At 53.8% G+C, this 23,958-nt stretch overlaps 1 protein-coding gene across 1 annotated transcript; it reads right to left on the bottom strand.

Moving 5' to 3' along the window:
• Window positions 1–909: 909 nt before the first annotated feature.
• Window positions 910–22,997, bottom strand: LOC144952404 (uncharacterized). Its single transcript, XM_078882798.1, has 10 exons — window positions 22,828–22,997; window positions 18,550–19,684; window positions 16,615–16,750; window positions 15,657–15,737; window positions 13,717–14,855; window positions 6,812–8,129; window positions 6,083–6,523; window positions 5,082–5,149; window positions 2,848–2,944; window positions 910–1,309 (listed from the first exon to the last, which is right to left on the bottom strand). The coding sequence occupies exons 2-10, from the start codon at window positions 19,575–19,577 to the stop codon at window positions 1,184–1,186; spliced, it is 4,434 nt and encodes a 1,477-aa protein (XP_078738924.1). The 5' UTR covers window positions 19,578–19,684; window positions 22,828–22,997; the 3' UTR covers window positions 910–1,183.
• Between the last annotated feature and the right edge of the window lie 961 nt (window positions 22,998–23,958).

Here is a 23,958-nt window from a genome sequence, read left to right as displayed (position 1 = left end):
CACCGAACAAATGTGTTGCTCCGGTTAATCCAAAATCCACGTGATCGCCTCAACAGTACAGTAGTTGCAATGTCTTTACAGCGGTGTGGGGCGGAGTTTGATTGATGTCTGATTGGCTGTGGCTCTGCCCAGTGGGCGGAGTCTTCTGCGCAGGAGCAGGAAAGTGCCACCATCAATGAACACGCGCATCATGGGTCCGTCAAAAGTGGTTCTATTTTTAAATCCTTTATATTAAGTTCACTTGCTTGCTTGCTTAGGACCGTGCAAATCTTTCGGTCGTTTTTTAACCCACTTCCCGTGATCCAATCGAGCTGACATTTTCCACACAGACTCGTTGTGCGTGACAATGCGTTTTCGTGAAAAAATTTTTCCAAAATGTTACACTGTTTAGAGAAAAATAAATAGATATTTATTTACCAATTGCTTAATGCTGGCAGACAATCATCTGACCCATAGGTGGCAGCCATCTCAAGCCAGAGGACGAGAGGACTCTAGCCGCCACGCATATAAAGGATTTATAGTGGAAAACTTTGTTTTTACGGGTTATCTTATTAGAATTATCCGCAGCCACCCTCCCCGTCATCACTGCGGATAATCGAGAATATGCTGCAGCTCTTCATCAAAAGCAACCGGGGCACACAAACGACAGCTCAAACAAGTCGGAAATGTACAGCGGTAGCAAAATATTCTTTCAACGTATGTACACATTACAATCTTCTTGGTTCTTTCGGTAAAGTCACGTAGAAGGGAAATAATAAAATAATAAAAATATTACATAAAATTATTCTCACGACGTTTCGGCCACAACGCAAGCAGCCGTCCCTCAGGTGAAGAACAGGTCTGTCGGGGAGACAGCGTCTGACAGACCTGGTCTTCACCTGAGGACGGCTGCTTGCGTTGTGGCCGAAACGTCGTGAGAATTATTCAATTATGTTTTATTTTTATTATTTTATTACTTCCCTTCTACGTGATGACTTTACGGAAAGAACCAAGAAGATGAATGCCTGCAGTCACGAAAGCTTCAAATCGAAATTTAAACGTTACAAGTTACGTTACTTTACACACCCACCACGACGGCTCTCGGCTGTTACCGTGTTGTCATGCGTTGCACAACGCCGGAATAAAATTGTATCTCGAGCGAGCCGGGTCCTGATCCTGGTTGACTCACGCGCCGCGGACTGCGTTAGCGCCACACCGCGGCTCTGTGACTGCGCCCGGCTTGACGGACGCCGCCTCCGGCTGATCTGGAGCGACGCGTCACTGCGGCGGAGGGGCGAGTGGCGGGATGAGCGGTGGGGCCGTGCGGAGGCTGCGCACGCGGACAGGGGAGACGCGCAGATGGTACGACAAACCCTCTCGCGAATGCAGAAACCTCTTCTTGGTTCTTTCGGTAAAGTCACGTAGAATGGAAATAATAAAGTAATAAAAATAAAACGTAATTAAATAATTCTCACGACGTTTCGGCCACAACGCAAGCAGCCGTCCTCAGGTGGAGAACAGGTCTGTCGGGAAGACAGCGTCTGAATGAACACCATCAGGCTTGGAGCGTCTATTTAAGCTGGGATGGAGGGGGGAAGAGCGCCTTGACAAAAAAATAATTTGCATATCAATAGGAATTTAGCATATTTATGGGAAATGCAGATATGCGATTAGCACTACTTGTGAAATGCGTAGGAGGTTTGGCCGTGCATTATGTAGGATTAGAAGATGAATCTCTACAGTCACGAAAGCTTTAAATCGAAATGCAGAATCCTCGTTCTGGTGGGGAATGAAAATGGAATATTTAAAAAAACTTTTTTAAAAACACACTTTAATGAAATGTACCGTACTAGTAATTGAAGAACTCCACCACTCCAGAAAGTGGCCCCGAAGCTTGCCACAACGTAAGGGGCCGTGGCCAATTACAGCCAACGTCAGTTGAGCGTGGACAATTAGACCCAAGCCGAAACATAACACGTAAAAAATAATGTTTAAAAATATAGATGTATTATTTCTAATGATAGAATATAGTATTGTCATCAGTATGACATAAGTATACCAAGTTTACAACAACAGACAGAGTGAGTTAAATAAAAGCGTGTAACAATAGGGCTACGTTCCTGGTACCATTGAACAGGGTGTTTGGTATAGCGTCATCTGGTTCAACACCAATGGAGACTAGGCTCTAAGAAAAGCTGTCTCGGGTGTGGACCAATCAACTTCAAGGACAGTGCATATCATTATCAGAGTTGTTTCTTTTTGTTTGCATTTTGACTGCTTGTGTTGTGGTTATTGCAAACATGATCCCTTGTATAAAGGTGTCAGTTTTTGTACCAGATGAAAGGGTAAACACCTATTACTATAAAGAGTATGAATCCTTGCAGTCACAAAAAACTTCAAATCTACTCTAGCACAGAGGTCGCAAACGGGTTTTGATTCCTTACCCGTACCCATACCCGGCCGCACCAGGGTCGCAAACGGGTACCCGTACCCGTACCCGGCTGGGTACGGGTAGGGTACGGGTAGGGTATGGATACGGCCGGGTACGGGTACCCGGCCGGGTACGGGTACGGCCGGGTACGGGTATCGGGTACCTGATTGCGACCTCTGGGATGAAGCCATGTTGCAGGCACGGGTGGGTTGATTCTAGGAACTTGAATTGTGAGAAGAGACAAGACGTTGGGAAACGAGTGACAAACGGTGACTCACCAGTGACTCACGGTCTACCCGTACCCGTACCCGGCAGCACCAGGGTCGCAAACGGGTACCCGTACCCGGCCGGGTACGGGTAGCCGGGTATCGGGTAGGGTACGGGTATCGGGTACCCGGTTGCGACCTCTGCTCTAGCAGCAGCAGTGCGACGCATACCTTGCAAGTGCGAGGGACAATGGGTGAGCAGATGGCCTCTCCGACAAAACTCGGGGGAGGAGGAGGTTGATGAGGTGGACACTTCTGGGCGGGGTCCCTGTCGAGACAAATCAACATGCGTGCTTGTACAGGTGGTTCACAACGACCGCGTCAGGGACGCTTGCGTGTAATGCACGTTGAACTTCTTTCGCACCGTACGTGGCCAACCCGCGCTAAATCGCAGGTGCGGGGTGAAGGACAACCGACTAAACACATGCAGCAGTTCTAGAGAAGTGAGTTTCCAATCAAGAGCAACACTGATGGAGGGCGCTGCTCGGGGATTCGAATCCACTTTTCAGCCAAAACTGAAGCTGCGAGTGACTGAGCGAGTGGGTGAACGTGGTGCAGATGCCAGCCATCACTTAGTGGCGAACGGCGGCTGTTGTTGTGGGTGTGAGGGGGTGAATGAACAAGTGAGTAGTGGTGGTTAGCGCTACGCTACGCTATGAACCCGGCGGCCCGAGTTCGATTCCCGCTCACGGTCACCAACACCGGTGACGATGATCGGAACCGTTCCTGGGCCTCCCCTAGGTCGACTCAGCCTTAAATAAGTACCTGTGGCGCGGTATGTAGTAAACATCGCTACGAGGGAGACAATAGTGGGTGGGGCGTGGTGCTGGCCACCCACCTCCTCGTGTGCCGTGCCGTGCCGGCCTTTGTCGGTGCTACTAGCTAACAGCACTTGCCCCAACAGACTGTTAAGGCTACACGGGGGGTCTTTGTCTTGTGAACCAGTGAGTGAAGTGGGTCATCCGCAGCAGCAGCAGCAGTAGCTAGCAGCAGCAGCCATAGCCAGCAGCAGATAAAAGTCAGCAGCAGCAGCCATAGCCAGCAGCAGCAGTCAGCAGCAGCAGCCATAGCCAGCAGCAGTAGCAGCAGCAGTAGCCAGCAGCTACAGCAGCAGCAGCCAGCAGCAGCCAGCTACAGCAGTAGCAGCAGCAGCCAGCAGCAGCAGCTACAGCAGCAGCAGCAGCTACAGCAGCAGCTACAGCAGCAGCAGCAGCTACAGCAGCAGCAGCTACAGTAGTAGCAGCTACAGCAGCCAGCAGCAGCAGACAGCAGCAGTCATCAGCAGCTACAGCAGCAGCCAGCAGCAGCAGCAGCAGACAGCAGCAGCAGCCAGCAGCAGCAGTTACAGCAGCTACAGCAGTAGCAGCTACAGCAGCCAGCAGCAGCTCTCAACAGCAGCAGCAGTAGCAGCAGCAGTAGCAGTCAGCAGCAGCAGCAGCCAGCAGCAGCAGCTACAGCAGCAGCAGCTACAGCAGTAGCAGCTACAGCAGCCAGCAGCAGCTCTCAGCAGCAGTCAGCAGCAGCAGCCATAGCCAGCAGCAGCAGCCATAGCCAGCAGCAGCAGCAGTAGCAGCAGTAGCCAGCAGTAGCAGCAGCAGCCAGCAGCAGCAGTAGTTACAGCAGCAGCAGTAGTAGCAGACAGCAGTCAGCAGCAGCAGCAGCTACAGCAGCAGCAGGAGTAGCAGACAGCAGCCAGCAGCAGCAGACAGCAGCAGTAGCCAGCAGCAGTAGCAGCAGCAGTAGCAGCAGCAGTAGCAGCTACAGCAGCAGCAGCAGCCAGCAGCAGACAGCAGCGATCAATCTACACCTCAGACACCTCAAGCCCCCACCTCTTTCTCAATGGCCCCATCGTCTTTCTCCGAGTTTTCAAGTAACACCGAGCTTGGCTCCAAGCCTCACTTGTGGTCATTTATGGTCATTTATGTTTGCGAAATATTGGGCGCATTACAGATTTGCACGATCGTTGTTATTATGGCGAGTGGCTGAACGGGTGGGTAAGTTGGTGTTGAGGTCGATGAATGGTTACGTGAGTTTTTTGGTGGATGAGTGAATTGGTATTTGAGTGGGTGGGTGGGTAGGTGAGCTGGCATGTAAGAGGGTGATCGAGTTATTTGTGCGAGTGAGTGGGTGGGTGAGCAGTTATTGTGCGAGTTTGTGGTTGAGCGAATTACCGAGTGAACGGGTCTGCGAGTGAGTTGATGTGCTACAGGGTGAGCGAGTGAAGAATGTGTGATTGCGTGGGAGAAGAGAGTGAGTGTGAGTGGGTGAGCGAGTGGGTGAGCGATTGGGTGAGCGAACGGATGAACGTGCGATTGTGTGGAAGAGAGGGTGAGCGTGTGGGTGAGCGAGTGGACGAATGTTTGATTGCGCGGGAGAGAGGGCGAGTTGTGGGATGGTATGCTCACCTGCCCAGAGCGGATCCAGACTCCTGAAACTCCCCACTCAGAGGAATTCCCGGGGAACGGCTTAACAGCTGCAAAATCGTCAGCATCAACGTCATCACCATCATCATCCACGACCACCTCACCATCATCATCCACCACCACCTCACCATCATCAATTATGCGATCACTGAGTGTGTGTATATGGGTGGCTATACGAGTATACGTGACTTTTTCGATTTAAAGCTTTCGTGACTGCAGGGATTCATCTTCTTGGTTCTTTCGGTAAAGTCACGTAGAATGGAAACAATAAAAATAATCAAATAAAACATAATAAAATAATTCTCACGACGTTTCGGCCACAACGCAAGCAGCCGTCATCAGGTGAAGACCAGGTCTGTCGGGGAGACAGCGTCTGAGTGAAAACAGACGCTGTCTCCCCGACAGACCTGGTCTTCACCTGATGACGGCTGCTTGCGTTGTGGCCGAAACTTCGTGAGAATTATTTTATTATCTTTTATTTTTATTATTTTATTGTTTCCCTTCTACGTGACTTTACCGAAAGAACCAAGAAGACACACGTGCCTTGTGTGAGCGTGAGAGTGTGGGGAGCGGTGGTGGCGCCAACGATCCCAGTTCGATTCCTGCTCACGACCAATAACGGTGGCGAACATCTGAACCGGTGCCGAGCTTCCCCGAGGTCGAATCAACCTTACGGACGAGTAGCTGGTGCCGTGTGCAGTAAACATCGCCACTGGGGAGACAAAGGCGGCCGGGCGTGGTGCTGGCCACCCACCACCTCGTGTGCCACAGTGCCGGTAGCCTTCATAGGTGCTGCTGCTACTCGCTAACAGCACTTGCCTCAAAAGTCTGTTGAGGCTACGTGCATGAATGTGTGAGTACATGTATACGTGCGAGTGCATATCTCGGTGTGTACATGTATGAACATGTATGTGTGAGTGCTGATGTGTGTGTACATGTATGTACATGTATGTGTGCGTGCGTGCGTGCGTGGAGAAAGTTACCATCTGCACGTATCTCCTCAGCTCACGTTCTCGTTCCCCTCTCCACTCGTCCCCTCTTCCCTGCGAGCCAACGGTGGCCGTGCCGTGTCCGGCGGTGGTCGTGCCGTGTCCGGCGGTGGTCGTGCCGTGTCCGGCGGTGGTCGTGCCGTGTCCGGCGGTGGTCGTGCCGTGTCCGGCGGTGGTCGTGCCGTGTCCGGCGGTGGTCGTGCCGTGTCCGGCGGTGGTCGTGCCGTGTCCGGCGGTGGTCGTGCCGTGGCCGGCGGCGGTCGTGCCGTGGCCGGCGGTGGTCGTGCCGGGGATGGACACGGACACGGCGGGGCTGCTCGTGCGTCTGTTATGGCTGCGGGTGTTTGCTGCGCAAGTGGCGGTGCCGGAGGTGGATGTGGTGACATTGAAGAGGGGCGGAGTGGCGACGGACGTGTCTCTGTTAGCGATAGACCGCTGTGTGATAGGGACAGTGTGGTGTGTGTTAGCGATAGACTGCTGTGTGATAGGGACAGTGTGGTGTGTGTTAGGGATAGACTGGTGTGTGTTAGCGATAGACTGCTGTGTGTTAGGGATAGTGTGGTATGCGTTAGGGATAGTCTGGTGTGCGTTAGCGATAGTCTGGTGTGTGTTAGGGATAGTCTCGTGTGCGTTAGGGACAGTCTGGTGTGTGTTAAGGATAGTCTCGTGTGTGTTAACGACAGTCTGCTGCGCGTTAGGGATAGTCGCGTGTGCGTTAGGGACAGTCTGGTGTGTGTTAGGGACAGTCTGGTGTGTGTTAAGGACAGTCTGGTGTGTGTTAGGGACAGTCTGGTGTGTGTTAAGGATAGTCTCGTGTGTGTTAACGACAGTCTGCTGCGCATTAGGGATAGTCTCGTGTGCATTAGGGACAGTCTGGTGTGTGTTAAGGAACGTGTGGTAGACGTTAGGGATGTTCTCGTGTGCGTTAGGAACAGTCTGGTATTCGCTATGGATAGCGTGGTATGTGTTAGCGATAGTGTGGTGTGTGTTAGCGACAGACTGCTGTGCGTTAGGGACAGTCTGCTGTGCGTTAGCGATAGACTGCTGTGTGTTAGGGATAGTGTGGTATGTGTTAGCGATAGACTGCTGTGCGTTAGGGAAAGTCTGGTGTGCGTTAAGGACAGTGTGGTATTCGCTAGGGATAGTGTGGTGTGTAATAGGGACAGCCTTGTGTGTAATAGGGACAGTCTCGTGTGTGTTAGGGACAGTCTCGTATGCATTAGGGATAGTGTGGTGTGTGTTAGCGATAGTCTGGTGTGTGTTAGGGATAGTGTGGTATTCGCTAGGGAGAGTGTAGTGTGTGTTAGGGACAGCCTGGTGTGTGTTAGCGATAGTCTGCTGTGCGTTAGGGACAGTCTCGTGTGTGTTAGGGATAGTGTGGTATGTGTTAGCGATAGACTGGTGTGTAATAGGGACAGTGTGGTATGTGTTAGCGATAGACCGCTGTGTATTAGGGATAGTCTGGTGTGCGTTAAGGACAGTGTGGTATTCGCTAGGGATAGTGTGGTATGCGTTAGCGATAGATTGGCGTGTAATAGGGACAATCTGGTATGCGCTAGGGATAGTGTGGTGTGCGTTAGGCACAGCCTGGTCCACGTTAGCGAGGGATGCGTGCGTGTTATGGACAGCAGGCGTGTATTTGTCGGGGCTCAAGTCATGCAAATTGTGGATGGACGCGTTCTGGCCGGCTGTGTCCGCGTCAGGTCCGATTGCGACTGTGCTGCTGCTGCTGCTGCCGCTGCTGCTGCCGCTGCAGCTGAGCGTGGTTGCGGCGCACGCGGCGGAGATGGGCGCGTACGCTGCCGTGCGGCCAGAGGCGCGCACGTCGTGATCGACCGCCGTGTACCCCGTCCGTGCGGCGGGGCTCGTGATGCGAGCGTCGGGGTTGGCGGCGCTGCGCGTGCCGTGGCCGGCGGTGTCCGCGTCCGCCGTCTCGTGGCGGACGAGGCGAGAGAGCGCCAGCGTCGTCTTGTGTCTCCACGCCTCGAGGGCTCGCTTCTCCCAGGACAGGCGCTCCGTCTCCGCGCGGACGACGCGGAGGCTGCGGGGAACCCGGCACACGAAGAAGCGCGCGCGCTAACCGGAGCGTCCACCATCATCCCGTGTCTCCAAACGTGTCCCCCGTGTCTCCAATCGTGTCTCTGTGTCTCCAATATGTGTCTCCGTGTCTCCAATCGTGTCTCCAATCGTGTGCCCTGGTGTCTCCAATCGTGTGCCCTGGTGTCTCCAATCGTGTCTCTGTGTCTCCAATCGTGTCTCTGTCTCCAAACGTGTCTCTGTCTCCAAACGTGTCTCTGCGTCTCCAATCGTGTGCCCTGGTGTCTCCAATCGTGTGCCCTGGTGTCTCCAATCGTGTGCCCTGGTGTCTCCAATCGTGTCTCTGCGTCTCCAATTGTGTGCCCTGGTGTCTCCAATCGTGTGCCCTGGTGTCTCCAATCGTGTGCCCTGGTGTCTCCAATCGTGTCTCTGTGTCTCCAATCGTGTCTCTGTCTCCAAACGTGTCTCTGTCTCCAAACGTGTCTCTGCGTCTCCAATCGTGTGCCCTGGTGTCTCCAATCGTGTGCCCTGGTGTCTCCAATCGTGTGCCCTGGTGTCTCCAATCGTGTCTCTGCGTCTCCAATTGTGTGCCCTGGTGTCTCCAATCGTGTGCCCTGGTGTCTCCAATCGTGTGCCCTGGTGTCTCCAATCGTGTCTCTGTGTCTCCAATCGTGTCTCTGTCTCCAAACGTGTCTCTATCTCCAAACGTGTCTCTGCGTCTCCAATCGTGTGCCCTGGTGTCTCCAATCATGTGCCCTGGTGTCTCCAATCGTGTGCCCTGGTGTCTCCAATCGTGTCTCTGTGTCTCCAATCGTGTCTCTGTGTCTCCAATTGTGTCTCTGATTGTGTCCCCCGTGTCTCCAATCGTGTCTCTGTGTCTCCAATTGTGTCTCTGTGTCTCCAATCGTGTCTCTGCGTCTCCAATTGTGTCTCTGTTCCTCCAATCGTGTCTCTGTGTCTCCAATTGTGTCTCCAATCGTGTCTCTGTGTCTCCAATCATGTCTCTGTGTCTCCAAACGTGTCTCTGTGTCTCCAATTGTGTCTATATCTCCAATTGTGTCGCCCGTGTCTCCAATCGTGTGCCCTGGTGTCTCCAAACGTGTCCCCCCGTGTCTCCAATCGTGTCCCCCGTGTCTCCAATCGTGTCTCTGTGTCTCCAATCGTGTCTCTGTGTCTCCAATCTTATCCCCCATGTCTTCAATCTTATCCCCCGTGTTTCCAATCGTGTCCCCCGTGTCTCAGTGTGCTCATATCCTTGCCTTCCTGCGTGGAGTTTATATGGTACAGGTACAATGGGAGGCTGACCGCTGCCCGGGTGCGGTGAAGCGATGACTCCCTCTGTGTTGATGATCTGGTGACTGCTGCTCAATCAGGAGTTGGTAACTCAACTGCTGAACCTGCATTGTGCCACTTAGTGGTGGGGCCTTACTATTGTAATGGCAGTAGAGTCTACCTGCGGTGCGAGTGGACTGGTGGCCATGGGAGGTAATGACAGGGGAGTCAGCTTGCAGGACGAAGGGACTGGTGGCCACGGGAAGTAATGACAGGGGAGTCAGCTTGCAGGACGAAGGGACTGGTGGCCATGGGAGGTAATGACAGGGGAGTCAGCCTGCGGGACGAAGGGACTGGTGGCCACGGGAGGTAATGACAGGGGAGTCAGCTTGCGGGACGAAGGGACTGGTGGCCATGGGAGGTAATGACAGGGGAGTCAGCTTGCGGCACGAAGGGACTGGTGGCCACGGGAGGTAATGACAGGGGAGTCAGCTTGCAGGACGAAGGGACTAGTGGCCACGGGAGGTAATGACAGGGGAATCAGCTTGCGGCACGAAGGGACTGGTGGCCACGGGAGGTAATGACAGGGGAGTCAGCTTGCAGGACGAAGGGACTAGTGGCCACGGGAGGTAATGACAGGGGAGTCATCTTGCAGGACGAAGGGACTGGTGGCCACGGGAGGTAATGACAGGGGAGTCAGCTTGCAGGATGAAGGGATTGATGGCCACGGGAGGTAATGACAGGGGAGTCATCTTGCAAGACGAAGGGACTGGTGGCCACGGGAGGTAATGACAGGGGAGTCAGCTTGCAGGACGAAGGGACTAGTGGCCACGGGAGGTAATGACAGGGGAGTCATCTTGCAGGACGAAGGGACTGGTGGCCACGGGAGGTAATGACAGGGGAGTCAGCTTGCAGGATGAAGGGATTGATGGCCACGGGAGGTAATGACAGGGGAGTCATCTTGCAGGACGAAAGGACTGGTGGCCACGGGAGGTAATGACAGGGGAGTCAGCTTGCAGGACGAAGGGACTAGTGGCCACGGGAGGTAATGACAGGGGAGTCATCTTGCAGGACGAAGGGACTGGTGGCCACGGGAGGTAATGACAGGGGAGTCAGCTTGCAGGATGAAGGGATTGGTGGCCACGGGAGGTAATGACAGGGGAGTCATCTTGCAGGACGAAGGGACTGGTGGCCACGGGAGGTAATGACAGGAGAGTCAGCTTGCAGGACGAAGGGACTGGTGGCCACGGGAGGTAATGACAGGGGAGTCAGCTTGCAGGACGAAGGGACTGTGGGCCACGGGAGGTAATGACAGGGGAGTCAGCTTGCAGGACGAAGGGACTATGGGCCACGGGAGGTAATGACAGGGGAGTCAGCTTGCGGGACGAAGGGACTGGTGGCCACGGGAGGTAATGACAGGAGAGTCATCTTGCAGGACGAAGGGACTGGTGGCCACGGGAGGTAATGACAGGGGAGTCAGCCTGCAGGACGAAGGGACTGGTGGCCACGGGAGGTAATGACAGGGGAGTCAGCTTGCGGGACGAAGGGATTGGTGGCCATGGGAAGTAATGACAGGGGAGTCAGCTTGCGGGACGAAGGGACTGTGGGCCACGCGAGGTAATGACAGGGGAGTCAGCTTGTGGGACGAAGGGATTGGTGGCCATGGGAAGTAATGACAGGGGAGTCAGCTTGCAGGACGAAGGGACTGTGGGCCACGGGAGGTAATGACAGGGGAGTCAGCTTGCAGGACGAAGGGACTATGGGCCACGGGAGGTAATGACAGGGGAGTCAGCTTGCGGGACGAAGGGACTGGTGGCCACGGGAGGTAATGACAGGAGAGTCATCTTGCAGGACGAAGGGACTGGTGGCCACGGGAGGTAATGACAGGGGAGTCAGCCTGCAGGACGAAGGGACTGGTGGCCACGGGAGGTAATGACAGGGGAGTCAGCCTGCAGGACGAAGGGACTGGTGGCCACGGGAGGTAATGACAGGGGAGTCAGCTTGCGGGACGAAGGGATTGGTGGCCATGGGAAGTAATGACAGGGGAGTCAGCTTGCAGGACGAAGGGACTGTGGGCCACGGGAGGTAATGACAGGGGAGTCAGCTTGCAGGACGAAGGGACTATGGGCCACGGGAGGTAATGACAGGGGAGTCAGCTTGCGGGACGAAGGGACTGGTGGCCACGGGAGGTAATGACAGGAGAGTCATCTTGCAGGACGAAGGGACTGGTGGCCACGGAAGGTAATGACAGGGGAGTCAGCCTGCAGGACGAAGGGACTGGTGGCCACGGGAGGTAATGACAGGGGAGTCAGCCTGCAGGACGAAGGGATTGGTGGCCATGGGAAGTAATGACAGGGGAGTCAGCTTGCAGGACGAAGGGACTGTGGGCCACGCGAGGTAATGACAGGGGAGTCAGCTTGTGGGACGAAGGGATTGGTGGCCATGGGAAGTAATGACAGGGGAGTCAGCTTGCAGGACGAAGGGACTGTGGGCCACGGGAGGTAATGACAGGGGAGTCAGCTTGCAGGACGAAGGGACTATGGGCCACGGGAGGTAATGACAGGGGAGTCAGCTTGCGGGACGAAGGGACTGGTGGCCACGGGAGGTAATGACAGGAGAGTCATCTTGCAGGACGAAGGGACTGGTGGCCACGGGAGGTAATGACAGGGGAGTCAGCCTGCAGGACGAAGGGACTGGTGGCCACGGGAGGTAATGACAGGGGAGTCAGCCTGCAGGACGAAGGGACTGGTGGCCACGGGAGGTAATGACAGGGGAGTCAGCTTGCGGGACGAAGGGACTGTGGGCCACGCGAGGTAATGACAGGGGAGTCAGCTTGTGGGACGAAGGGATTGGTGGCCATGGGAAGTAATGACAGGGGAGTCAGCTTGCGGGACGAAGGGACTGGTGGCGAGGGAAGACGACGGTAGAGTCTGCTGGTGGAGCGAGCGTCCAGTCAGCAAGAAGGTTCCGGAAGGGGGGGCGTAGCCTCAGTCCGTATATAAGGGAGATGTGCGGGAGACTTGGGGCACCATTGGAACCTCCTTTGCCAGTATCAAAATATGATCATTGTTTTTTTACCCTTTTATCTGGCAACAAAACTGACACCTTTTTAACAACACCATGTGAGACTAGGCTCTAAGAAAAGCTGTCTCGGGTGTGGACCAATCAATTTCAAGGACAGTGCATACATTATCAGAGTTGTGTTTTTTTTTGTTTGCATTCCGACCGCAGGTATTGTGGTCAATGCAAACATGGCTCCTTGTTAAAAAAAGGTGTCAGTTTTGTTGCCAGATAAAAGGGTAAAAAAACAATTATCAGACTTGGGGCAGTTGCAGTGGGGTCTCCGCCTGTTCGAGTGAATGTGTCTTCATTAAATAAACCATCTCAAGAAAAATGTGTCAAGTCGTCTTTGCACTATCATTCCCACCGAACATAACGCATCTACCCGGGCATTTTATGCAGTAAAATACCCCACCTCCTCGTGAATGATGGGGCAGTTGTGGAGAAAAACGATGACCTCCCACACCTGGGTAGTGAGCTTGTGACCAGTACCGGTTTGGCGGCAGAGGTCTTACTCCAAATCAGTCGAGCAGCATTATCTTTTCATCGGCTGTGTAATGCTGCTGTGTCGGAAGTTTCCTAGTCTATCGTTCCATACGAAGCTGCAATGGGGAGACAAAGACCGCCAGGCGTAGTGTTGGCCACCTTCCCCTTCAAGTGCTGTGCCGGCCTTCATAGGTGCACGCTTATAGCACTTGCCCCAAAAGCCTATGTAGGCTAGACAGGGGATCTGTGTCTTTGTTTGTGTGTGAATGAGGATCTACAAGTGTGTGTATAGCTCCCGGTATCTCCCCAAGTCTCCCCATGTGTCCCAATGTCTCCGTATCTCTCCCATTTGTCCGAGCATCACCTCGCCTGGTATACAGGAGGTTGTGGATTTAATCCCAACCCTGACGCCCGATGTACGTCTGGAGTTTGCGTGTTCTCCCCGTGGTCGCGTGGATTTGCTTCCGGGTCCACCGGTTTTACCCTCCACATTTAGAATAAACTTTGAATAGTATTTGGCTGCTATAAATTCCCAAATGATAAGCCACTAAATTGAGCTACCATATGCGATAGCCTTCTTCAAAAGAGCTATACGGCTCAGCGGGCCTAACCTGGTAAAACAAACATTCAAAATAGTTTCTAGTTTTAGTTGAACAACCGATTTCTCCGTGTTATCTCTGTGTCTCCCCTTGCCTCACCACGCCTCCCACCATCTCCCCGCGTTCTCTCGAATCTCTCCGCGTCCGCCCCCCCCCCCCCCCCGCTTATCTCACCGTTGCTCGTGCTCCTGTCGCAGCGATGTCATCTCCTCCTCCCGGAGGCGAAGTGTTTCCCGCATCGAGGCCTCCATCTGCACGGCCTGGTCCTGGGCGGCCTCCTCTGTGTGCAGCAGCCTCTTCAGCTCCTCGACCCGAGCGCGTCCACCCCTCTCCACCGCCTCCCTCTCCTTCACCTCACGGTCTCTCTCCTCCACCACCCGGTCTCTTTCCTCCTTCAACTGGTCTCTCTCCTTCACTACAGAGTCTCTCTCCTCCTTAAAACGGTCTCTCTCCTCCTTCAACCCAGCTCTCTCCTTCACTACAGAGTCTCTCTCCTCCTTCAGACGGTCTCTCTCCTCCACCACCAGGTTTCTGTCCTTCACTACAGAGTCTCTCTCCTTCACTACAGAGTCTCTCTCCTCCTTCAAACGGTCTCTCTCCTCCTTCAACCCAGCTCTCTCCTTCACTACAGAGTCTCTCTCCTCCTTCAACCCATCTCTCTCTTCCTTCAACCCGTCTCGCTCCTCCACCACCAGGTCTCTCTCCTCCTTCAACTGGTCTCGCTCCTCCTTCAACCCATCTCTCTCCTCCACCACCAGGTTTCTCTCCTTCATTACAGAGTCTCTCTCCTTCACTACAGAGTCTCTCTCCTCCTTCAACTGGTCTCTCTCCTCCACCAACTGGTCTCTCTCCTCCACTACAGAGTCTCTCTCCTCCTTCCACCCATCTCTCTCCTTCACTACAGAGTCTCTCTCCTCCTTCAACTGCTCTCTCTCCTCCTTCCACCCATCTCTCTCCTCCTTCAACCGGTCTCTCTCCTTCACCACCAGGTCTCTCTCCTCCTTCCACCCATCTCTCTCCTCCTTCAACTGGTCTCTCTCCTCCTTCAACTGCTCTCTCTCCTCCTTCAACTGGTCTGTCTCCTCCTTCAACTGGTCTCTCTCCTCCACCACCAGGTCTCTCTCCTCCTTCCACCCAACTCTCTCCTCAACCTCTGAATGTCTCTCCTCCACGAACTCGGAGTCTCTCTCCTCCTCCTCCTCCTCCTCCACCACCACCGCCACGTCCGAGTCTCTCTCCGTCTCCGTGTCGTCCCCACGCTCCACCACCTCCGAGTCACTCTGGGTCCCTGTGCCGTGGTTCGGCTCCGCTGCCTGCTTCACAATCAAAAGAGACGCGAAACCCTGAGCGTTAACGCGGACTCAACGCGCGCATTTGCGCAGTCAGAGATTCACAGCAATTGCTGTCTCGGGGGCTAGGCCACGTAAGGCACTTACCCACATCTATGTCGTCGAGAAGGCCTCCCCCCCCTCCCCCCCACGACCTCTGACACACAGCCAAACAAAATGGAATCGTCCGCGCGGCGTGCGAGCGTTTGACAGCGCGCCGATTATTACCGTAGACACGGCTCGATTCGCCCGGCGAGGTCGGGAGAACGATTGTCGCAATCGCAATTTTGCGATTAGATAAGCGACGTGTTTCACCCGAGTCCTCGCCCGCATGTTGAACTTCTTTCGCATTTGTACGTAGCCAGCCGTGCTAATCGGAGGTGCGGGGGAAGCAGCAACAATCTAAACACAAAAAAGCAGTCCTAAAGAAATTCGTTTTAAATCCAGATGATTTAAGTGCACAGCTCCAGCGGCTTCCTAATTATCGGAAGAGCGTTCCAGACGGCCGCAGAAGCAGCGCGTCTGAAAGCGCCGCGCTACGCAGTGGCCGTCTTTGTTCGATGAGCGAGCCGAAGGCCGCTCTGCGAGTATGACGAACGCAGTTCGAGCGATGGTGGTTCATGCTCCTTGACCAGATCCGTGAGTTGTTGCGGTTCAATTGTTGGCAAGCGCTTCGTGCGCGCAACGAACGCCGTCGCTCGTGATCAGCCACGTCACCACACAAGCCTCCCTTCGTCCTGCTCCCCTCCCCACCTCCCGCCTCCCTCCCCCCGCTCCATACTTCACCTTCTCTGCTTGCACCGTGGGACTCTGCTCTGTGAGATGAGCGTCTCTCCTCTTGCAGCACCGCACCACTTGCGCCAGGGTCTGCGGCAAACGTGCGCGCGGGACAGACAAAGGGGGCCCCCCGTGTAGCCTTCAAGGGACCGTTGGAGCGAGTGCCGTTAGCGGGTAGCAGCAGCACCTATGAAGGCCGGCACGGCACACGAACAGCCGGGTTGGCGAGCACCACGCTCGACCGCCTTGGTTTCCTCAGCGCTGATGTTTACCGCACAACGCACCAGGTACTCATTCGAGGCTGAGTCGACCTCGGGGAGGCCCAGGAGCGATTCAATTCAGGTTATCGTTACTGGTGTTGGCCGTGAGTGGGAATCGAACTGGGGTCGCTGAAGTTCTTAGCGCGGCGCCTTAACTGCCACTCTACCGCTCCCCACAAAGATTCCCCGTGCAGCCTTAAACCGTTGGGGCAAGTGCTGTTAGCGAGAGGAACCTATGAAGGTAGGCACGGCACAAGAGGGGGTCGGTGGCTAGCACCACGCCTGGCCTGGCGCTCAGTGGCCGTGATTCAAAAATAAGCGTAGAGGCAGAGACGGCAAAACCGTGCAGACCTCTCCAGACGGTTGGCTACGTACGTTTGGCTACGTACGTTTGGCTAAGTTCGACGTACATACTAAACTATCTTTTACTTTAGAAGCGACCGGGCTACAAATTAATTGGCTTATCATTACGTGGAAATTTCTAGCAGCCAAATACCACGGACGCATGTTTCAAAATGGAGGGAAAAACCCGGAGGACCCGGAGAAAAATCCATGCAACCACGGAGAGAGAGAGACACACAAACTCCAAATATACAGCAGCAGGCATCGTCAGGGTTCGGGAACGAGCCCACGGCCTCCTGTACACCAGTCGAGGTCGTTAACATCTCCTAGCCACCGTGGCGAGACAGAAGTGGACCACCCCTCACCTCATCCAGCTGCCTCACCACCGCCTCCCTGCGCCGCTCCATCTCCACGGCGACGTCCAGGGCCTGGCGAGTCTCGCGCAGCCTGCTGAGGGCCCAGGCGAGGCGGCGCTGGGCGACTCGGTGACGTTTCCTCTCCCTTGTGGAGGGGGGGGGGGGGGAGGTAAGGAGGACGTAATCATTAAGCATTATTGACGGCGATGACGAATCAGCGATCACCATTGGAACCTCATTTGCTAGTAAAAAATAAAATTGTTTTTTAACCTTTTTTTTTACTGGCAAATGAGGTTCCAATGGTGTAAATGCTTCACCCCGAGCTCTCATACTATGATGGTGCGCTGTCTTTGAGTTGTGCGCCTTTTGGCGTCATCTGGTCCAACCCATGTGAGACTAGGCTCTAAGGAAAGCTGTCTCGGGTGTGGACCAATCAACTTCAAGGACAGTGCATACATTATCAGAGTTATGTTTTTTGTTTGCATTATGGCTGCAGGTATTGTGGTCTATGCAAACATGACTCCTTGTAAAAAAGGTGTCAGTTTTGTTGCCAGATAGAAGGGTAAAAAACCAATTATCATGTTTTACTGGCAAATGAGGTTCCAATGGTGTAAATGCTTACCCCGAGCTCTCATACTCTAATGGTGCGCTGTCTTTGAGTTGTGCGCCTTTTGGCGTCATCTGGTCCAACCCATGTGAGACTAGGCTCTAAGGAAAGCTGTCTCGGGTGTGGACCAATCAACTTTAAGGACAGTGCATACATTATCAGAGTTGTGTTTTTTGTTTGCATTATGGCTTCAGGGAATTGTGGTCTATGCAAACATGACTCCTTGTAAAAAAAGGTGTCAGTTGTGTTGCCAGATAGAAGGGTAAAAAACCAATTATCGAATCAGTGATCGCGAATCATTGATTACAATCAATTCAGTGGGGCCACTGGTGGTGCTCATCATCGCCCGTTTACAGCCCTGAGTCGGTGCTGGAAATTTCACGTTTCTATGGCGGAGCCCACACACATTGTCGCTCATTTTATCGACCCTGGAGAGAGGGAGGGAGGGATGATGATGGGCCGAGTGAACCCCACCCCCCAACCAGGATGTGAACTCATGTCCATCCCATTAGTGTGTCGCTGGGGCTACCACCGAGTCACCCGGTCAACAGCGTAAAAAGACGATACAAGTCAAGGCCGTACTGACAAGATTGGCAGTACAGACTGGGAACTAAGTAATTCGGTGTCTACCTCAGGGCATAATACAGGCTTTTTAGGTTAGATCGCGTAAATATAAATGTGTCGTTAAACCCGCGACCACCCGACAGAGCCAAGATAGAAAGGTTTCTCACGTAAACAGAACGTGCCAGTTAGTTACTAGTACAGCACTAGTGTAGTGTAGTGTAATGGTACAGCACTAGTGTATAGTGTAATGTATAGTGTAGTATACTAGTACAGCACTAGTGTATAGTGTAGTGTATAGTGTAGTGTATAGTGTAGTATACTAGTACAGCACTAGTGTATAGTAGTGTAGTGTATAGTGTAGTATACTAGTACAGCACTAGTGTATAGTGTAGTGTATAGTGTAGTGTATAGTGTAGTGTATAGTGTAGTGTATAGTGTAGTGTATAGTGTAGTATACTAGTACAGCACACCGGTGTGTTGGAGAGTAAATCCACATCATTTACATTTACAAATGTTGTAGATTTACTCTCCAACACACCACAACATTTGTAAACGTTGTAGATTTACTCTCCAACACACCGGCGCGTGCTGTACGAGTAACGAATTGGCCACGTTCTGTTTACGTGACAAAACCTTCACTAATTGGCTGTGTCGGGTGGTGGCGGTTTTAACGACACACATTTTTATTTACGCGATCTAACCCAAAAAAAAACTGTATTATGGACAACATTGGTCGCGGACGGAAGCTCTTCTTACGTGTTCAACCGACCTACCTCAGGGCAGCTGCCCATGGCCCCATCTCCTCCCCGCGCCGCTTCAGGAGGACGAGAAGGAGGTTCACGATGGCCGGCATACGTTGCAGTCCGCCGCTCAGCATGGCCGCCGCAGAGGCGGGGGGCGGCTGCTGCTGCTGTTGGCGGAGACTCGAGACGCGGGTGACGTGGGGAGACGCGGGGACGCGTGGGGAGACCGAGGGAGACGCGGGGACACCGGGGGAGAGACTGCGACACGCAGCGAGATTAGGGGAGCTTCGGGAGGCTGGAGAGACGCAGCGAGACATAGAGAGGTCAGGGGAAACACGGGAGGTTGGAGAGAGACAGGGAGACAGACAGTGACCAGGGGAGACACGGGGACCGCAAAAGAGACTGGAGACAGAGAGGGATGGAAAGCAGAGGGGAGAAGAGGGGGAGTGCGGGAGAGCGAAGAGTCTCTGGGGAGAGAGACCCGGGGAGTGGGAGTCCTCTGTGTGCGAGAGAGCGCGCAGACGCTCCGGTGAGGGGTCACTGTCGTGTGCAGGTGAGCGTGGTGCAAGTGAGCGCGCGGGTGAGTGCGTACACGAGTGTTCGCTACGTGGTGCAGGTGAACTAGCATGTGAATGTTCGGGTGTCCGCTCATTCAAACCTTCAGCTTCACTGTGAGGCGAGTGGGTAAGTGAGCGTTCAGGTAAGTGGGGAGTTGAATAGTCGGGCGAGTGTGTAGGCGAGTATTCAGGTGAGTAGGTGGGTGAGCGTTCATTCAATTGTTCGTGTTCATCGCGAAGTGAGTGGAGAGGTGAACGTGTAGATGAGTGATGATTCAATCCTTCAGCTTCATCGTGAGCTGCATGTGCGGGCGAGTCTTCAGGTGAGAATGTAGGCGAGCATTCAGGCGAGTCCATTGATGCACGTCGATCCAGTTCCATGGCCTCCTCTCCACGTGACTCCATCGACCGACCCCCACAATGCACCATTGCTGCCGCTTGCTCCGGGGAATTGTGGGAGCCCAGCGAGGGTGGCTGCCCCCCCACGGAAGTCACCGCCATCCTGGCTCGACTGACCAATCAGGAGCCGCCTTGGGAAACCCCGTCAGCCAATGGAAGGGCTGGCATGGGAGAAAGGTTGCCGTGGCGATGGTGGTGGGTAGCTGAGTCTGTGGCGGGAGGGAGATGGGAAGGTGAGCAGCTTGGTGAGTAAATGGGTGGGAGGTGTAGGGGAGGGTTGGCGAGTGGGTGAGCAGCGAGGTGAGTAAATGGGTGGGAGGTGTAGGGGAGGGTGGGCGAGCGGGTGGGTTGGTGAGTGCGGGGGTGAGTGAGGAGGTGGGTGGGTGGGTTGGTGAGTGGGTGAGTGAGTGAGTAGTTGGGTGAGTGAGTGAGCAGTTGGGTGAGTAAATGGGTGGGAGGTGTAGGGGAGGGTGGGCGAGTGGGTGGGTTGGTGAGTGCGGGGGTGAGTGAGGAGGTGGGTGGGTTGGTGAGTGGGTGGGTGAGTGAGTAGTTGGGTGAGTTGAGTGAGCAGTTTGGTGAGTAAATGGGTGGGAGGTGTAGGGGAGGGTGGGCGAGTGGGTGGGTTGGTGAGTGGGTGGGTGAGCAGCTTGGTGAGTAAATGGGTGGGAGGTGTAGGGGAGGGTGGGCGAGTGGGTGGGTTGGTGAGTGGGTGAGTGAGTGTGAGCAGTTTGGTGAGTAAATGGGTGGGAGGTGTAGGGGAGGGTGGGCAAGTGGGTGGGTTAGTGAGTGGGTGAGTGAGTGTGAGCAGTTTGGTGAGTAAATGGGTGGGAGGTGTAGGGGAGGGTGGGCGAGTGGGTGGGTTGGTGAGTGGGTGAGTGAGTGTGAGCAGTTTGGTGAGTAAATGGGTGGGAGGTGTAGGGGAGGGTGGGCGAGTGGGTGGGTTGGTGAGTGGGTGAGTGAGTGTGAGCAGTTTGGTGAGTAAATGGGTGGGAGGTGTAGGGGAGGGTGGGCGAGTGGGTGGGTTGGTGAGTGGGTGAGCAGTTTGGTGAGTAAATGGGTGGGAGGTGTAGGGGAGGGTGGGCGAGTGGGTGGGTTGGTGAGTGGGTGAGTGAGTGTGAGCAGTTTGGTGAGTAAATGGGTGGGAGGTGTAGGGGAGGGTGGGCGAGTGGGTGGGTTGGTGAGTGGGTGAGTGAGTGTGAGCAGTTTGGTGAGTAAATGGGTGGGAGGTGTAGGGGAGGGTGGGCGAGTGGGTGGGTTGGTGAGTGGGTGAGTGAGTGTGAGCAGTTGGGTGAGTAAATGGGTGGGAGGTGTAGGGGAGGGTGGGCGAGTGGGTGGGTTAGTGAGTGGGTGAGTGAGTGTGAGCAGTTTGGTGAGTAAATGGGTGGGAGGTGTAGGGGAGGGTGGGCGAGTGGGTGGGTTGGTGAGTGGGTGAGTGAGTGTGAGCAGTTTGGTGAGTAAATGGGTGGGAGGTGTAGGGGAGGGTGGGCGAGTGGGTGGGTTGGTGAGTGGGTGAGTGAGTGTGAGCAGTTTGGTGAGTAAATGGGTGGGAGGTGTAGGGGAGGGTGGGCGAGTGGGTGGGTTGGTGAGTGGGTGAGTGAGTGTGAGCAGTTTGGTGAGTAAATGGGTGGGAGGTGTAGGGGAGGGTGGGCGAGTGGGTGGGTTGGTGAGTGGGTGAGCAGTTTGGTGAGTAAATGGGTGGGAGGTGTAGGGGAGGGTGGGCGAGTGGGTGGGTTGGTGAGTGGGTGAGTGAGTGTGAGCAGTTTGGTGAGTAAATGGGTGGGAGGTGTAGGGGAGGGTGGGCGAGTGGGTGGGTTGGTGAGTGGGTGAGTGGGTGAGCAGTTTGGTGAGTAAATGGGTGGGAGGTGTAGGGGAGGGTGGGCGAGTGGGTGGGTTGGTGAGTGGGTGAGTGAGTGTGAGCAGTTTGGTGAGTAAATGGGTGGGAGGTGTAGGGGAGGGTGGGCGAGTGGGTGGGTTGGTGAGTGGGTGAGTGAGTGTGAGCAGTTTGGTGAGTAAATGGGTGGGAGGTGTAGGGGAGGGTGGGCGAGCGGGTGGGTTGGTGAGTGCGGGGGTGAGTGAGGAGGTGGGTGGGTTGGTGAGTGGGTGAGTGAGTGAGTAGTTGGGTGAGTGAGTGAGCAGTTGGGTGAGTAAATGGGTGGGAGGTGTAGGGGAGGGTGGGCGAGCGGGTGGGTTGGTGAGTGCGGGGGTGAGTGAGGAGGTGGGTGGGTTGGTGAGTGGGTGAGTGAGTGAGTAGTTGGGTGAGTGAGTGAGCAGTTGGGTGAGTAAATGGGTGGGAGGTGTAGGGGAGGGTGGGCGAGTGGGTGGGTTGGTGAGTGCGGGGGTGAGTGAGGAGGTGGGTGGGTTGGTGAGTGGGTGGGTGAGTGAGTAGTTGGGTGAGTTGAGTGAGCAGTTTGGTGAGTAAATGGGTGGGAGGTGTAGGGGAGGGTGGGCGAGTGGGTGGGTTGGTGAGTGAGTGGGTGAGCAGTTTGGTGAGTAAATTGGTGGGAGGTGTAGGGGAGGGTGGGCGAGTGGGTGGGTTGGTGAGTGGGTGAGTGAGTGTGAGCAGTTTGGTGAGTAAATGGGTGGGAGGTGTAGGGGAGGGTGGGCGAGTGGGTGGGTTAGTGAGTGGGTGGGTGCGTGAGTGAGCAGTTTGGTGAGTAAATGGGTGGGAGGTGTAGGGGAGGGTGGGCGAGTAGGTGGGTGGGCGAGTGGGTGGGTTGGTGAGTGCGAGCGTTTGACCGAAAGAACCAAGAATATGAATCCCTGCAGTCACGAAAGCTTTAAATCCAAATGTATTTATACTGCACGAGAAATCCGATGAGCGTAGAGGGCACGGTTTCGAAACGTTAAAACAACAACGAACGCAACACACAAACACGATGTGAGTGCAAAGTATAGGAAGGTTAAACAATTCACTTAAACATAAAAAGTAAACTATATGTTGTTATTTTACCAAGTAAATAAATCCCACTGAGGTATTAACCCACAAACCTCGTGTTCCACAGTGCACACTTGCCCCTACAGTCTGTTACAGGCTACACGGGGGAACTTTGTTTTGTTGTATATCTGTGGGGGTGGGTGGACAGCGCCACGCCCGGCCGCCTTTGTCTTCCCACCCCCCTCATATTAAACTACGCACCAAGTACTAATTTGAGGCTGAGCCGACCTAGGAGATGCACAGGACCGGTTCTGATAATCGTCACCGGGTGTTGGCGGTGAGCGGTAGTGTAGCTAACCGTTCCCCACACACAGATGTACACACATTCATACATAGTCATATACACAGATGGTCATTCATACACACAGATGGTTATTCGTATGCACACAGATGTACACATTGACTCGCCTCACCTACCTCGCGTTTTTTCCTCTTATTCTTCTTCTTCCAGGCGTTGGAAGAAAAAAACGACGCATTCGCTCGATCTAGAGTGCCGCCTTTACGCTTTGAGTTAAAGTTTTTTGTTTAAATATATCAATATTTTAAAACTATTAAAGTTTCTAATTTACCTCAGACTCCTTCGCGGCTTTCAATCACCGCCAACCGTTTGCGGGGGGGAGGGGAGCCGGCTGTTGGTACCGGTCACGTGACGCCAACGCCGCGTCGCGATTGGCCCGATTTGGATTTCCCGCCAAAACGACCGGAGCCAACCAGAGCTCGCGCGGGGAGTCCGGCGGGAAGGGACCCGGATGCTCATCTGCATTGGGAAATTTGAAGTCTTATTGGTGGGGTGGGAGGGAGTGGGGGGGGCGACGACTGCTTATGTGAAGTGGGAAATTAAACGTCTATAGTATTGATTGATTATAATCAATTAGCAGGCGCTAATAGCAAACCTGTCAACCACTGATCAGTGCCCGAGCTTGTTACAAACCAATTCAGACCTTATTGGTCACCCCCGTGCCCCTACACTACTATACACTACACTATACACTACTTTACACTACACTATTCACTACACTACTATACACTACACTATACACTACTATACACTACACTACTATACACTACACTACTATACACTACACTACTATACACTACACACTACACTATACACTACACTATACACTACACTACTATACACTTTACTATACACTACACTATACACTACACTATACACTACACTAATATACACTACACTATACACTACACTATACACTACACACTACACTACTATACACTACACTATACACTACACTATACACTACACTAATATACTACATTATACACTACACTACTATACACTACACTATACACTACACTACTATACACTACTATACACTACACTACTATACAATACACTATACACCACACTATACACTACACTACTATACACTACACTATATACTACACTATACACTACACTATACACTACACTATACACTATACTACTATAAGCTACACTATACACTACACTACACTATACACTACACTACTATACACTACACTACTATACACTACACTACTATACACTACTATACACTACACTAT

This window comes from Lampetra fluviatilis, chromosome 67 (assembly GCF_964198595.1).
Source record: "Lampetra fluviatilis chromosome 67, kcLamFluv1.1, whole genome shotgun sequence".
NCBI classification, from domain to species: Eukaryota; Metazoa; Chordata; class Hyperoartia; order Petromyzontiformes; family Petromyzontidae; genus Lampetra; species Lampetra fluviatilis.
Note: the sequence above shows the minus strand (reverse complement) of the source record. Positions and strands in the feature narration are given on the sequence as shown.